General features: G+C 55.7%; 2 protein-coding genes across 2 annotated transcripts in view; one reads left to right on the top strand and one right to left on the bottom strand.

Annotated features, from left to right (window-relative positions):
• UHRF1 (ubiquitin like with PHD and ring finger domains 1) overlaps positions 1-654 on the bottom strand; it is a 28,396-nt gene extending 27,742 nt beyond the window's left edge. Inside the window, exon 1 of the mRNA XM_029916451.1 lies at positions 486-654. The gene's annotated coding sequence lies outside the window, so the exon portion shown is untranslated. The remainder of the gene's footprint in view (positions 1-485) is intronic.
• Positions 655-3,121: 2,467 nt separating this feature from the next.
• Positions 3,122-13,092, top strand: ARRDC5 (arrestin domain containing 5). The gene is made up of 3 exons (XM_029916408.1): positions 3,122-3,435; positions 5,033-5,238; positions 12,568-13,092. The coding sequence occupies exons 1-3, from the start codon at positions 3,183-3,185 to the stop codon at positions 13,072-13,074; spliced, it is 966 nt and encodes a 321-aa protein (XP_029772268.1). The 5' UTR covers positions 3,122-3,182; the 3' UTR covers positions 13,075-13,092.
• The last annotated feature ends 1,532 nt before the right edge of the window (positions 13,093-14,624 follow it).

Raw genomic sequence — 14,624 nt, 5'->3', positions numbered from 1 at the left:
CAAGGGGCCCCGCGCGCCAAGTCCCGCCCCCCTTCACTTGAGCCGGCTCATTCATTGGCTCCGCCGCGCCCGGCTGCCCCGCCCTACTCGCTCCCCATTGGCCCAGGCGCGCCCGGGGAACTAAGGGCGCGCGAAATCTGGCTCCGGCGCGACAATTGAATCGCGGGGCGCCCCGCGCGCAGGCGCGGAGCCTGACATCCTCCCCGGCGGCTCACCAGGCCCTCCCCCACCCAGCGGGCGCGATCCCCCCGGGGCTCTGGGGATGTTCCCTTCGCCCCGGCCGGCGCCCGGACTGCTAGGGACGACTCCCGAGGGCCGGCGGGGCGGGGGCAGAGCTCGAGACCGCATGCAGAACAGCCATGCCGCGGGGCACGCGTGCTCTCGTACTGGCCGCGCGTCCCCGAACCACTCGGGAAAGTTTTCCAAAGTCTCCGCGTCCGGTGCACCCGGCCCGGGATGGCACCCCGATCCGCCTGGAGACTCACCTCTCCGACCGCCCCAATCCACTCTCCTGCTTGTGCGCCTGGCCCGGCTGAGGATGGCGATGGAGACGCGTGTGTGGCCCGGACCCCGCGCCGACCCGCCTTTAACCCGGAGCGCCTGGACGGCCACCACTGCCCGCCGCGCTGCCAGCTGCTCTGGTTTTTTTTCCCGCGAAAACTCGGCGTTTGGGAGTTGCGGGGCTGCGGGAGGCCGCGCCAGGGGCGGGAGCCTGCCTGGTGATTGGCCGCTGCAGTGGCGGGAAGCGAGAAAGGGGGTGGGGGGCGCCCCCTCCTCTATCCAGCCCCACTCCGCCCAACCGGCCACAGCCCCGCCCAGCCCTCCGCGCTCTGCTGGGCGCGCCCAGGGTGCAACCCGGCCCAGTGGCGGGAGCTGGGCCCCCCTAACTATGCGTGTTCCTCGGGAGCCCTAGGGAGGGACCCCGGGTAAAGACCCCCTGACCTTTTAATTCCTTTCCCACAGCCCGTCTCCCCGGGCACGGGCACACACTGACAGCAGGGCAAGGAAGGCCGGAATCAATGTTTAAACACTGCAGTAGAATGTGGGGGGCCCTCTCAAGACCGCCTGCACCCTGATGGCCAGCCCGATCGCCCCAAGCTCTATTTCCTGGCGTCAGGGTCTGCTAGAGCTCTCCACCCTACCCACCCGCAGGGCTTGTTTGCTGGGTTTTCCCGCCTCGTTTTCCCGCCTTCGCCGGCTGTCCAGGCGGGCAGGACTGCCCTGCCCCCTCCGCCTTGCCTGCTCTGCTCTGGCCAGTCTTGGCGGGCACACAGTGACCCATGCTGGGCACCTACAAAACGGTGTTCAGAGCTGGGGAGTCCGACAATGGGCAAGGCCTGCCCCTGTTGGTGGTCTCTGGAGGGTAAATTCTTATCCGGAGAGACTGACAACAAATAAATAAATAAAGCAAACCGTTGCAGATAATCATTGCAGCGAAGACGAACGGTAGGTGGCTGGAGAGGCATGTGGGGGAGGACAGAGGGGACATTCCCGTGGAGGTGGAGAGGTGGGCCTCTCTGAACAGATGACATTTGAGCCGAGATCTGAGATAGAAACCAAGGACAGATGGGTCGAAGAGGGACGGCCAAGCTCAGAAGTGGAAAAAGGCTTAGAAATGTGGGGGGGGCAGCCAAGAGGCCAGTGTAGCTGGGCAGAGAGGGGATGAGGTCAAAGAGGTGTCACCTAGGGCCTCAGAGGCCACCAGGAGGACTTTAGTCTTCCTCTCTTGAGCAGCAGAATAATGCCCCCCACCCCAGATATCCATATCCCACTCCCTGCAACCTGTGAATCGGTAGCTTGCATGGCAGAAGGAACTTGGCAGATTAATTGAAATGCAAGATCTCTGGGTGAGGGAGATGACCCTAGATTATGCAGACTGGCCCCAAATCATCACAAGGGTCCCGATAAGTGAAAGAGAGCGGTGGAAGAGCCAAGTCAGAGGAAGAGAAGTGAGTGGGGAAGGCGAGATTGGGATGATGAGCCCAACAGGAGAGCGATGTGGGGAGTCTGCTGGAAAAGGTACGGGGCAGGCGCCCCTAGAACCCTAGCACCTTGCTGTTAGCCAGGCATCTCCAAGAGAAGCTTACAAACCACTTAGGGAGACCAGACGGAGCTGTCTTCAGAAGACATCATGTGAAAGAAAGCAAAACACAACAAGGCAATGAATGAGGCCTGCCAGAGTCTGCAGAATGGGCGTTTCCTGGCACCGCTTGTCCTGCGGGAGCCCTCCCCCCACCGAGGTGTCGCCCCACGCACAGATCAGGCACCAAGAAAACCGTGAGGGGGCAGAAGGCCTCAATCTCCTTTTTGCAAAATCGTATATTCTTGAAGGTCATTAAGTCACTCGACAAACTTGTATTGCCATCCCTCTTGTCTGAACCAAGCAGTAGCCGAGCCGACACTGGTGAGCACAAAGCTTACAAAGTTCTCCCACCCTGGAGGGACTTTCTCATTTGATGGGGGAGACACAAGGTGTAAAGGGAAATGTCAGACTGGTGAGGAGACGGGTGTTCTTGTCCCCTGAAGCACACAACACTCTAAGGATCTGCAGTCACGACACACCAGACCCCACGCCCTGGCCATATCCATCATTTGTTTCTAACATGGACTGCTATAAATAGCCATTAACATGACGATAGTGTATGAGCCCGAACAGCATATGAACCCCGAGAAGTGCAACTACCCCATCTGGGGGCCTCTGATGGAGCAGGAAATACCTGGGGGCCCATTCCTCCTTCCTCTCCACAGCTAAGCAGAGCTCATGATGCCTCCCTCCCCAGAGTGTCGCGAGAACTTTGTAAGCTTTGTGCTCACCAGACATGGGGGGTTGGGGTGGTGGAGAAACATCCTCCTCCCACCTGCGCCTCTAACCTCCTGGCCTGATGACGAGTGTGTCCCGTGTGGCAGGAATGTTAGGGTCTGTGGCTGTTTTTACTTATTCGTTTGTTATTTCCGAGGAAAAAGTGGTTGGGTTATCATTTCACAAACCACAAAGACTCTGGCATTTCCCAAACTGTCCCACCCCCTGCCACAGCCTCATCTCCCCTTCTGGCCGCTGGAGACCCCTTCCCAGAACCCTGGCTGGATGATGTCACAGACAGGTGACCTCACTGCAGCCAAGGAACCGACTCTCAGTGTCATGGGGGTGGGAGGAGGATGTTTCTCCACCACCCCAACCCCCCATGTCTGTGGTGAAGTCGATCGAATTAGTGCTGCCCAAGGATGTGGTCTACCTGGCCGGCTCCAGCATAGAAGGGCAGGTGGTTCTGATCCTGAACAGCACCCTGGTGGACCCCATAGTGGAGGTGGGGCTCGTGGGCAGGGGCTACGTGGAGTGGAATGAAGAAATCGGGCCATCCCGTGATTATAGCAGAAATATTATTTGCAACAACAAGGCTGACTACGTGCACAAGACAAAGACGTTCCCAGTAGAGGGTAAGGATGAGCCCAGCAGCCAACTCAGGCTGTAATAGGAATCTGGGTCTGGAAGGTAAACACGTCTGGGAATTGACCAACAAACCCCCAGGGATACCAGAAAGGGGCAGAGGCCTGGTTCTTCCCCAGGAGGGAGAGGCTGTGTATAACAATGACCATCAGATACTCACAACGCGAAAATAACAAGACATGAAGAGGTGAGCAGAACCCAGATATCAACTTTCAAAGTAGTTGGAATATCCCTAGCCCAATGACCACTCTGGGAGGCCAGTGAAATATCTTTCTTATGATTTTACAGATAAATCTCCCTCTAGCAATGAAATCCAAGGAGACAAAGATAAAGAGTCCCATGGTCACAGGGAAAGGGATAGGGGCAGGGAAGACGTACTAGGGAAAGAATAACTAGTCCCCAACTCCACGAGGTTCAGATCCAAAGTCTGGACAGACATCAGGGAGGCTGAGCTGCCCAAGGGCTACGTGTCCTTTCCAAAGTGCTTTCCTGGAGGTGTTCCCAGGTGTCCCACAACTCGGGGCCAATGCTCAGCGGGACGAAGCTCCATTTTAGAATTTTTAAAGTTTCACATAGGGAGGTCACAGAGGTCCCTTCAAAGGTGATTACTGAGTGCAGATCTGAGCGATGGAAGGGACACCAGCTATGCAGATTTCTAGGGGAGGAATGATTGGGGCGCCCGGGGGGCTCAGGCAGTTTAGCATCCGACTTCATCTCAGGTCACGATCTTGCGGTCCGTGAGTTCGAGCCCCGCATCGGGCTCTGTGCTGACAGCTTAGAGCCTGGGATCTGCTTCAGATTCTGTGTCTCATAAGATTGTTTTGTTTATGGTCTCCTAAGTCTGGCCTCATAAGATTGTTTTGAGGACTTAGTGACTTAATAGTATACAAAGGGCTTAGAACAGTCAGGGCATACAGGAAGGGCGTCACAAGTGTTACGTCTATACAGAGCATTGTCCCGGGTACTGGGGGTGGGACCGCGAACAAAGCAAACACGGTCCCTGACGTCACTAGGATTCTCATCCCGCGGGGAAGACACAGTACTCTGAAGCTTTTGGGTTAATGGGGGGCAAAAATAAAATGGGGAAGTTGCAGACGTGGGGGCTGTGTGAGTTTCTCCCTGGCCCTCAGTTGCCCCTAACAGATGTTAAGCACCTGCTGTGTGCTATGCCCTGAGATCCAAGCTCCCTGCGGGCAGAGAGGTTTGCTGGCCAGCCGACTACTGTAAACACCGCCTCAAGCAGCCTCTGGCACACAGCAGGGGCTTAAGATGGGTTTGTGGCATGTGTGCGTCTGAGGGCTGGACCTCCAGTCTCGCGGATCCAGAGCAGTGGTGAGCAGGTTCCAATGGGTAGCTCGGGGCGGCCACCGCAGCCTCATCAGCTACCCAGGCCACCCCTCTCCGGCCCAGCTGAGGCCAAGGCCCTATACTTAGGGACCATTCGGATCCCTGAAAGCACAGAGTTCAGCCTAGCTCAGGGGTGGGTGGGCTGGGCCCAGAACAAAGCCCTTGCCAAACCAATACATTAAAAAGTGGGGGAAGGACTTTCTAGAACCTTCTGATGGCGTTGGTGTGTTTTGCTTTCAGATAATTGGTTAAGTGCAGGCAGCCACACCTTTGACTTCCATTTCAACTTACCTCCCAGGCTCCCTTCTACCTTCGCCAGCAAAATCGGCCACATCTCCTACTTCGTGCAAGCCTCCTGCGCGGGTCGGGAGCACATTCTAGCCAAGAAGAGAATGTACTTGTTAATTCAAGGGACTTCGGATTTCCACAGGCAAAACCCCCTGCAGGTACTGATGGGAGAGAAGCAGGTGTAGGGCTTGTCCTCGCAGCTCCCTGGAGGCAGGCGGGGGGGGGGGGGGGGGGGGGGGGGGGGGGGGGGGGGGGGGGTAGGGAGGAAGGGGACAAGGGGACAGAGATGGCCCCTGCCGGGGAGAAGGCGCTGATGGGTCCCCAGGTCACGTTCACAAAAGGTGAATTGGAAACCAGGGCAGGACCTAAGGCCCTGGCTCTCAACCAGGATAATTCTGCCTCCCCAGGGGGCACTCAGCAGTATCTAGGGACATTTATGGCTGTCGCAACTGGTGGCAGAGCTACTGGGATCGTGTGGGTAGGGCCAGGGCTGCAGTTCAATACCCCACAGTGCCCTGGGCGCCCCCACAGAGAATGACGGGTTCCCCAATGTCCTTGACTTTGCAATAAGTCAAGACTAAGCAAAGGCCTCCCTGGGACCCACAGGAGAAAGAGAAGCCTGGATGGCCGGGGAGCCCTCAGGAAACAGAGATGGTGCTCCCACCCAAAGAGGCATGAGAGGGGGTGGCCTCTGGCCCTGGAAAAGGAAAGGCTATGCGACGTTGGTCTGGCTAAGCAGAGGAGGTTTTCTAGATGGTTCCTGGAGGGCCAGGTGCAGAGTTAGAAGTCAAGGTGGGTGAGTGACGTTAGGCTGAGTGACTTCCGTTGGGGACTCCGTTATCAGAGCTTGGTGGCTCAGATGGCTGGCATTTTAGCGCTCAAGATCCAGGTAAAAATCCCAGTGCGCCCCCCCCCACTTCCTGTTTCATGTAAATTCCGAACTCCCCACAGTGCCTGGCACAGGCTGGAGAATGTGCCCCAAGAATCTTGTCACAGCCGCCATCTCCAGCATCGTGTGTGACGGGGACCATCCACAGCCAGTCAACCTCTTGGGATGGTCCTGGAGGGTCCCAGGGAGGGGAGAAGCTCGGAGGGGCGGACCGGGCCTGGGATGGCCAGGCCTGAGCTCCAGGCGCACCATCTCCTCCCTGTGTTAGCCTGAGCGAAATGCAGGGGGCACGAGGTAGGAGCTAGGGCGAGACGCTGGTGCTGCGTCCGACCCAGCCTGCCATCTCACTGACAGACGTCCTATTAGCTGAGTGGCCTTGGGCTGTTAACACTGCCTCCCAGGGGCGCCCGGGCATCTGACTCTTGATTTCTGCAAGTCATGGTCTCACACGTTTGTGAATTCAGGCCCCACATTGGGCTCTGTGCTGACAGAGCAGAGCCTGCTTGGGATTCTCTCTCCCTCTCTCTCTGCTCCTCCCCTACACTCTTTCCTCTCTTTCAAAAATACACACACACACACACACACACACACACACACCCACCCACCCACCCCAGATCCCAGAGCTCTGACTTGACTGTCCTGATCTGTAAAATGAAAAAAAAGTACTTCCCTCGATAGGTGCCTATGGGTGCCGCCGTGCTTGGCACAAAGTCTGCACCCAGGAGGTGCCCGTAAAATCAAGATCATGGGGGCGCCTGGGTGGCTCTGTCGGTTAAGCGTCCAGCTTCGGCTCAGGTCACGATCTCATGGTTTGTGGGTTTGAGCCCCGAGTCGGGCTCTGTGCTGACAGCTCAGAGCCTGGAGCTGCTTCAGATTCTGTGTCTCCCTCTTTCTCTGCCCCTCCCCTGCTCGCGCTGTCCCTCTCTCTCTCTCTCTCTCTCTCTCTCTCTCTCTCTCTCTCAAAAATAAATAAATAAAACATTAAAAATTTAAAAATAAAATCAAGATCATAGCAGCATTGGGAGTTATTACACCTATGTTTTGAGGATGTGAAAATACTGTTTTGGGGGGTGGTTTTTTTTTTTGATGACTCAGGACTGTCTTAACCCGACTGGTCAAGGGAGGCCTTTTTGAGGACGTGACATGTGAGCAGAGAATTGACAGAGGAGAGGGGGAAAGCCATGGGGACATCCGGAGTAGAGGGTTCCAGGCAGAAGGAGCAACCTGTGCAAAGGCCCTGGGGCAAGGCTGTGCCTGGCAGTTGGAGGGCCTGTGAGAGGGAGCCTCGGGGCTGAAGCAGTGTGAATGAGGTGGGGGAGGGGAGGGAGAAAGTAAGGGCAGGGAGGCAACAAAATTGCCTTGGGAAGCACTTGGGTTTGCATTCTGATGCAGGAGAGAGCGCTGGCAGGGACAGGGTCATCATTTCGTTCCCTTTAGCTGCTTCCGGAGGATAGAACATAGGGGGCAGGGGGAGGGCAGGAGCTGGTTGCAACGAGCAATGATAGGGCTCCGCCAGGTGGAGGCAGATTCTTGACCCCAATTGGTCTGTCCTCAGAGCAGCCGGGGGCAGGCAGGGGATGGCCTCCCTCTGGCCACAGTCCTCCCCGGCTCCCATCTCATTCAGGGTAAAGGCCAAAATCTCTGCTCCCTACAAGGCCCTGCGTGACTTGCCCCGGCCCCCTCCCTTCCCTCTGCCCTCCCTCCCCTTTACTCTCTCTGCTCCAGCCAAATGGGCCTCCTTGCTGTTCCGCCCACACTCTAGGCCTGGGCCTGCCCCCGGGCCTTTGCATGGCCTGTTCCTTCCGCCTGGGACACTATGATACGATCTTCCTCTCCCTCCTCCTCCCCCTTCAGATCTCTGCTCAGAAGCCTGACTCAGCTGTCACAACCGCAACAGGGGGTACTTTATTTTCGCTGCATCTATCCAAATGAAGGTGGACATGCCCTTCGCCCCAGCCATTTCCCTTCTAGAAATCTCTCCTACTGATACTCTTTCATGTGTGACATGACCTCCTACAGCAATGTTTTTTGGTGGCAAAAAAAAAAAAGGGAAATCAGTCTAAATGTTCATTGCTAACTAAGAGAATGAAACTCTGTGCTGTCAAAGGTATACCCTACAGAGAAGTTAAAGAGAAACAGAGGGTGCGCCTGGGGGCTCAGTCGGTTGGGCAGCCGACTTCGGCTCAGGTCATGATCTCACGATTCGTGGGTTCGAGCCCCAGGTTGGGCTCTGTGCTGACCGCTCGGAGCCTGGAGCCTGCTTCGGATTCTGTGTCCCCCTCTCTCTCTGCCCGTCCCCTGCTCACACTCTGTCTCTCTCTGTCTCAAAAATAAATAAATGTTTTTTTGCAAAGTTAAAATGAAAGAGAGAGACCCCGACAGAGAACAAGGACGTCGAAGTCACTGGGTGGAGAGAGCACAGCCGAGTTCAGAACCCCGAGCAGAGCCAGGGCCCGGCAGGCTGGTGGTGCAAGCGAGGAAGATACTTCCTTGCAGGTGTAACTAACAACTCCGGAAGGAGACCAGAGAAACTGACAAACAGCTCTGCCCCCCTGGGAGGGGAGCTGGGAGGGAGGGGGAGCAGACATTTTGCTCCTCCACTTTTTTTTTTTATAGAGATCGACTTCACATACTTTACGATTTACCTGCTTGAAGTGCACAATTCGGTGACTTTCAGTGTGTTCGCAAAGCCGTGCGGCCATCCCCTCTGTTGATTTTAGCACGGCCTATTCGCCCCACGATGGAATCTTGCACCCCTGAGCTGTCACCCCTCAAACTGCCCCCACCCCCTCCCCCAGCCCCTGGCCACCACGAATCCGCTTCCTCTCTCCATGGACGTGCCTCTTCTGCGCATTGCGGGGAAACGGGAGCATTCTTGTGTCTGGGCCCCCCCCTCCTCGCCTTTGCGCAAGCTCAGTCTGTGATGTATCCTTTCTGTGGCTGAGTGCTATTCCAGGCACCGATGGATACTTGGGTTGTCTCCACCTCTTGGCTGCAGAGAATCAGCTCCGGCACGGGGCTGCAAAGTGTTGCACGGATGTATCTCCTTGTTTCTCTTGGCTAGACACCTGCCGTGGCCTTGCTGGGTCAGAAGATCGGTCTGTTTACCATCGGAGGAACCTCCAGCCTGGTTTTCCGCAGCGGCTGCCTGTTTTCGCATTCCCTTTAGCCAAGCACAGGGGCTCTGAGCGCTTCACCTCCTGTCTGTTCTTCGTCCCTTTAAGAACCTTGAGAGAGGGGACCCCGTGGCCTCTTCCAGGAGTCGGTACTGTCTAGAAAAGGAGCTTGTCCCAGAGACATTTGCGAACCACGGACTCTAAGGGAGCCCCCACCCCACCTCTCCGGTCACTCCTGCCCCCTCCCGTTTTGCATCCTGCCACAGCCTCATGGGAAATGACCTGGTTCATTTTCAAGGTGCCAATTATCGTCCATCTCCCCCACCAGAGCGGGGACTGGGCTGCTCTTATTTATTTTTTAAGCTTTTTTAATTTAATTTAAGTAATCTCTTTTTTTAATGGTTTTGTTTTTTTTTTTTGAGAGACAGAGAGAGACAGCATGAGCAGGGGAGGGGCAGAGACAGAAGGAGACACAGAATCCGAAGCAGACTCCAGGCTCTGAGCTAGCTGTCAGTGCAGAGCCCGACGCGGGGCTTGAACCCACAAACCGTGAGATCATGACTCTGAGCCGAAGCCGGAAGCCGGACGCTCAACCGACTGAACCACCCAGGCGCGCCCCTAATTTAAGTAATCTCTACACCCAACCTGGGGGCGGACCCACAATCTGGAAATCAAGGGTCTCCAACCAGGCAGGCGCCCTGGGACTAGGCTACGGGTCTTCCTTGAACTTGGCACCAAATTGATGCAAATAAACACTGATTGGATGAATGCCCCCCCCTCCCCTGCAGAGGTTCCCCTATGCCAAAGGAATTCAGGGCTCCCAGATCCCAGATGCAGGAAATCCAACCTTGGGGGTGTACCGTCAACATTACTGGAGGTCAGAGCGCTTCGGCCGCCCTGCCTGACCTAGCGTAGGAGTCCCCACGGAGCCACTATTGGTAGGTCCTGGCCCCTGGCTCAGCTACCGGCCAGAATTACAGGCTTAGCCTTGAGTTAGGGCAGCGGGCTCCTTGAGGCCTGCAGGGTTCTAACGCATGCGAGGAATGTTCGAATGAGACTGGAGGGATTTAGAATAAAACTGCCTACAAATAGCCTCCTGGAGGAGAGCGGGGGGAGGAGGCAGGGGGTCAGAGGCTGAAGGCAGAGGGGAGGTCACCTGGGGTCAGGGGTCAGCACTAGGTCTCCAAGGGGAAAGGCATCCCGTCTGGACCAGTGTTTTTCAAATCTCAGATCATGACCCATTGATGGGTTGGAAAATCAATTTAAGGGCATGCGGGTTCATTGGTATAAAATGAAAGAATAAATAAGGCCAAAATGGAAAGTATCAGAAAAGTCAATTTCATGGGTGGCAAACATTGTGTGTTTTAAATAGAATAAGAAAACAGAACAGAAAATAAAATCAGGAAAATAGGAAATGAAGAAAATCTGGTTGATGGGTTGCAATTAAGTTTTTTAAAGAATTGAGGAACTGAATATAATTTCTGGACTCCTTAAATATTTTTTTAATATTTATTTATTTTTGAGAGACACAGATAGAGCATGAGCGGGGGAAGAGCAGAGAGAGAGAGAGGGAGGGAGACACAGAATCGGAAGCAGCTCCAGGCTCTGAGCTGTCAGCACAGAGCCCGACGCGGGGCCCGAACCCACGAACCGTGAGGTCGTGACCCGAGCTGAAGTCTGACACTTAACAGACAGAGCCAGCCAGGCGCCCCTGAAATGTATGTCCTAACCATGAGTTGTGGTTTAAAAAACAGAAGAAGAAGAAGAAGAAATGTATTACACACACCGTACGTGGCCCACAGAGCCCAAAATACTTGTCATCCGTTCCTTTTCGGAAAAAGTTTGCCAACTCGTGGCGGAGAGCCACTTCCCTGTGTGAGCCCGTCCCCATCCCTGGGGAAGCTCCTCCTGGCACCTTCATGAGCCCGAGCACGCGGAAACGGTACAAATACCCACCCCTCGGAGGGGCTGCGTGGAGACATGAACTGTTCTGTGACGTGCTCAGTGGCCACGGCGCCAACAAGCCAGAACGACGCTGTGTCCACGCAGACGCATCAAGTGCAGAGCGCTCAGCCGGAAGAGCCCCCTGCTGGAAAACATGGACGGCTTGATTTATTTCAGGCATTAAAATATGTAAAACAGGATTGTTTACTTCGTCCACAAGCAGATGCGCTTCTCAATAATATAAAAGCTGATGCTTGGGGAGCCTGGGGGCCTCAGTCGGTTGAGCGTCCGACTTCAGCTCAGGTCGTGATCTCACGGTTGGTGGGTTCAAGCCCCATGTCGGGCTCTTTGCTGACAGCTCAGAGCCTGGAGCCTGTCTTCGGATTCTGTGTCTCCCTCTCTCTCTGCCCCGCCCCTGCTCATGCTCTGTCTCTCTATCAAAAATAAATAAAATAAAACATTAAAAAAAATAAATTAAAATAAAATAATTCACATGAGAATGACAAACACCAGTCTGGAACAGAAGGGGAGAGAGAAATGGGGCAAAGCATCTGGAACCCACCCAGTTTCAGTCAAATCAGTAACTTCTCCCACTGGTTAGAATATATATTTGTGCCTGTTCTATTGTTCTTTAAAAACTGTTTAGGGGCGCCTGGGTGGCTCAGTCGGTTGGGCCTCTGACTTCGGCTCAGGTCAGATCTCAGGGTTTGTGGGTTTGAGCCCCACATCGGGCTCTGTGCTGACAGCTCAGAGCCTGGAGCCTGCTTCCCATTCCATGTCTCCCTCTCTCTCTGCCCCTCCCCAGCTCACACTGTCTCTCTCTCTCTCTCTCTCTCTCTCAAAAATAAATAAAACATTTAAAAATTAAAATAAAATAAACAGTTTACATCATTTCAACTCTACGCTTTTCTTTTCCTGATTCAGAGCCCATAATGTTTTTTCCTGAAGTCTGAACTACCTGGGTAAACCCTAGGTGTCCGGCTTAGACTGTAAGACATTTCCTGTCTTCTAGAAATCCGATGACCAGGGGCACCTGGGTGGCTCAGTTGGTTAGGTGTCCGACTTCGGCTCAGGTCATGATCTCGCAGTTCATGGGTTCGAGCCCCACGTCGGGCTCTGTGCTGACCGCTCAGAGCCTGGAGCTGCTTCCTATTCTGCGTCTCCCTCTCTCTGTGCTCCTCCCCTGTTTACGCTTGTGCGCTCTCTCTCTCCCTCTCTCTCTCTCTCAAAAATAAATAAACATTAAAAAGAAAGAAAGAAAGCCAAGGCTCAGAGAAGTCAACCCACTTCCTCAGGGTCACACATCAAGGAAGCAATGGCGGTGGGGGTAAAGCCAGGGTCTTGTAGATTTCAAAGGCTTCTTTTACAGATGAGGAAACTGATGCTCAGAAAGGCAAAGGGCACTGAGTAAAGTAAGCGGGGAGAGGATGCCAGGCTCAGAGTCCCCGAGGCTCCACATCCCTCCTCGGTGCCTCCTAGCTTGCGGGAGCTCTGATGGATGAATGACCCCTCACAGCTGCCCATCCCCCCCCTTCCAGAACCCTCTGTTCGTGGAGACCGAGAAGAAGGTCTCCTCCAACTGCTGCCGCCGGGGCACCGTGTGGCTCGGAATCCGGATAGAAAAGGACACCTTCGCCCCGGGGGAGAAGATAGTCCTCACCATGCAGATCGACAACCAGACCGGCAAGTACCTCAAGACGGTCACCTTCGCCCTGCACGCCCACGTGCGCTACGAGGGCTTCACGTCCGGGGCGGAGCGGCGGTCGCTGGTGGGCAGCAGTGAGCTGCTCCGCCAGGAGGTCAGCGCCCGGATCATGCCCTTTGACGCCACCACCATCGTGAGCACCCTCAGCCTCCCGCACGTGCTGCCCGTGAGCAGCCGCCCCGGGGACGGCGAGCTCATGAGCACCCGCTACGAGCTGGTCGGCACCATCCACCTGCCCTGGTCCCGGGCCTGCGTGAAGGCCACGGTGCCCATCATCGTCGCCAGTGCCAGCCGCGAGCCAGGAGTGCCAGAATCGAGTGCCCAAACTGCTGAACATTAAACGCTGCGAGCGGCCCTCTCTTTGTCTCATACTGATGGGCTTCGGAGGAGTCGGGGCGTGGGCGGCACTTGCCGGAACCTTCTTCTGGTGCCACAGCTGCTTAGGCATCACTTCCTCCACTGGCCAGGAGAAGGCCGGGGAACAGACAGGACCTCCCCATCATGTCTGCCCCGGGTGGCGCTCCAGACCCATTTCCCTGCTGGGCTCTGACAGAGTCTAGACCTCGGGGGCCCCGGGGCGTTTCCGCCCTCTGGGTGCACCAGCCAAGTGCGGCCCCACGGAGGGGAACTGGGGGTGCTCCGAGCATGCGGTGAGTGGGGGCCAGAGATGCTGCTCGCTGTCCTGCCATGCATGCCCAGGATGGCCTACCCCAGAGAATGACCCGGCCCGGACGCTCCACGGTGCCAAGGGGGAGAGACCTAGCATTCGTTATTTGGCTGGAAACTTGAGTTTGATCCCTCGCTCACACTAGACACCAGAATAAACCCCCGGTGGGTCAGGCCGTGCAGTCCAGGGTGGCCGTCCAGTGTCTGTGAGTCACCTCCTCTCTCCCTCCCACGTGGTGTGTATTTAAATGTTTACTGTTTTTCAGAGACAGAGAGACCGGGTGCGCATGCGAGCTAGCGGGGGAGGGGCAGAGAGCGAGGGAGACAGAGTCTCAAGCAGGCTCCGAGCTGTCAGCGCAGAGCCCAATGTGGCGCTCAAACCCACAAACCATGGGATCATGACCTGAGCCAAAACTAAGTGTTGGACACTTAACCAACCGAGCTGCCCAGGCACCCCTTGATGCGTGTTTATAAGTGTGTGCAGGATCCCAGGACCTCAGCAGGTCAGATGATTATGGGGCGCAGAGTCTCCTGGAGGCCAGTGGAGTCCCCTGACCCAGGGGACCCTGGGCGATGTCCGGGTGCGTCTGCGGTTGTCATGACTGCGAGTGCTCCCGGCCCTGAGTGGGTGGCGTCAGGAATGGGGCTCAGCATCCCGCAGTGAACAGGGGTGGCCCCCACAATCAAGGACATCTGGCCCCAAGAGACCCTTAACTACAGAGAACACACGGCTGGCCACCGGGGGGGGGGGGGGGGGGGGGGGTGACACAGGTGACGGGGACGAAGCCGTGCTTGTCGTGCGGAGCACCGGGTGACGTACGCAAGTGTGGGACCACTATCTTGTGCTCCTGAAACTCCCATTACACGGTTAATGGAATGCTAACTAAGGGAAATTTAAATAAAACTTTATTTTAAAAAATTGTTTTAACATTTATTTATTATTGAGACACAGAAAGAGACAGAGCATGAGCGAGGAAGGGCAGAGAGAAGGGGAGACACAGAACCCGAAGCAGGCTCCAGGCTCTGAGCTGTCAGCACAGAGCCCAATGCGGGACTCAAACCCATGAACCGTGAGATCGTGACCTGAGCCGCAGTCGGATGCCTAACCAACTGAGCCACCCAAGCGCCCCTCAATAAAACTTAAGAAAAAAAGAATGATCGGGCCCCAAATGTCAGCACACTGAAGGAGAAAACCCTAGGCTGGGCAAGTCCATGGTGGGGGAG

Source organism: Suricata suricatta, chromosome 12 (assembly GCF_006229205.1).
Source record: "Suricata suricatta isolate VVHF042 chromosome 12, meerkat_22Aug2017_6uvM2_HiC, whole genome shotgun sequence".
NCBI lineage: Eukaryota > Metazoa > Chordata > Mammalia > Carnivora > Herpestidae > Suricata > Suricata suricatta.
The sequence above is the reverse complement of the archived record's forward strand: the minus strand, read 5'-3'. Positions and strand labels throughout refer to the sequence as shown.

What these genes read in the sequence shown, in the direction of transcription:
- ARRDC5 (XM_029916408.1), top strand. Translation starts at nt 3,183, where the DNA reads ATGTCTGTGGTGAAGTCGATCGAATTAGTGCTGCCCAAGGATGTGGTC. An exon ending in AAAGACGTTCCCAGTAGAGG is followed by an intron (nt 3,436 to 5,032) that starts GTAAGGATGAGC and finishes TTTTGCTTTCAG; the next exon opens with ATAATTGGTTAAGTGCAGGC. An exon ending in ACAGGCAAAACCCCCTGCAG is followed by an intron (nt 5,239 to 12,567) that starts GTACTGATGGGA and finishes CCCCCCTTCCAG; the next exon opens with AACCCTCTGTTCGTGGAGAC.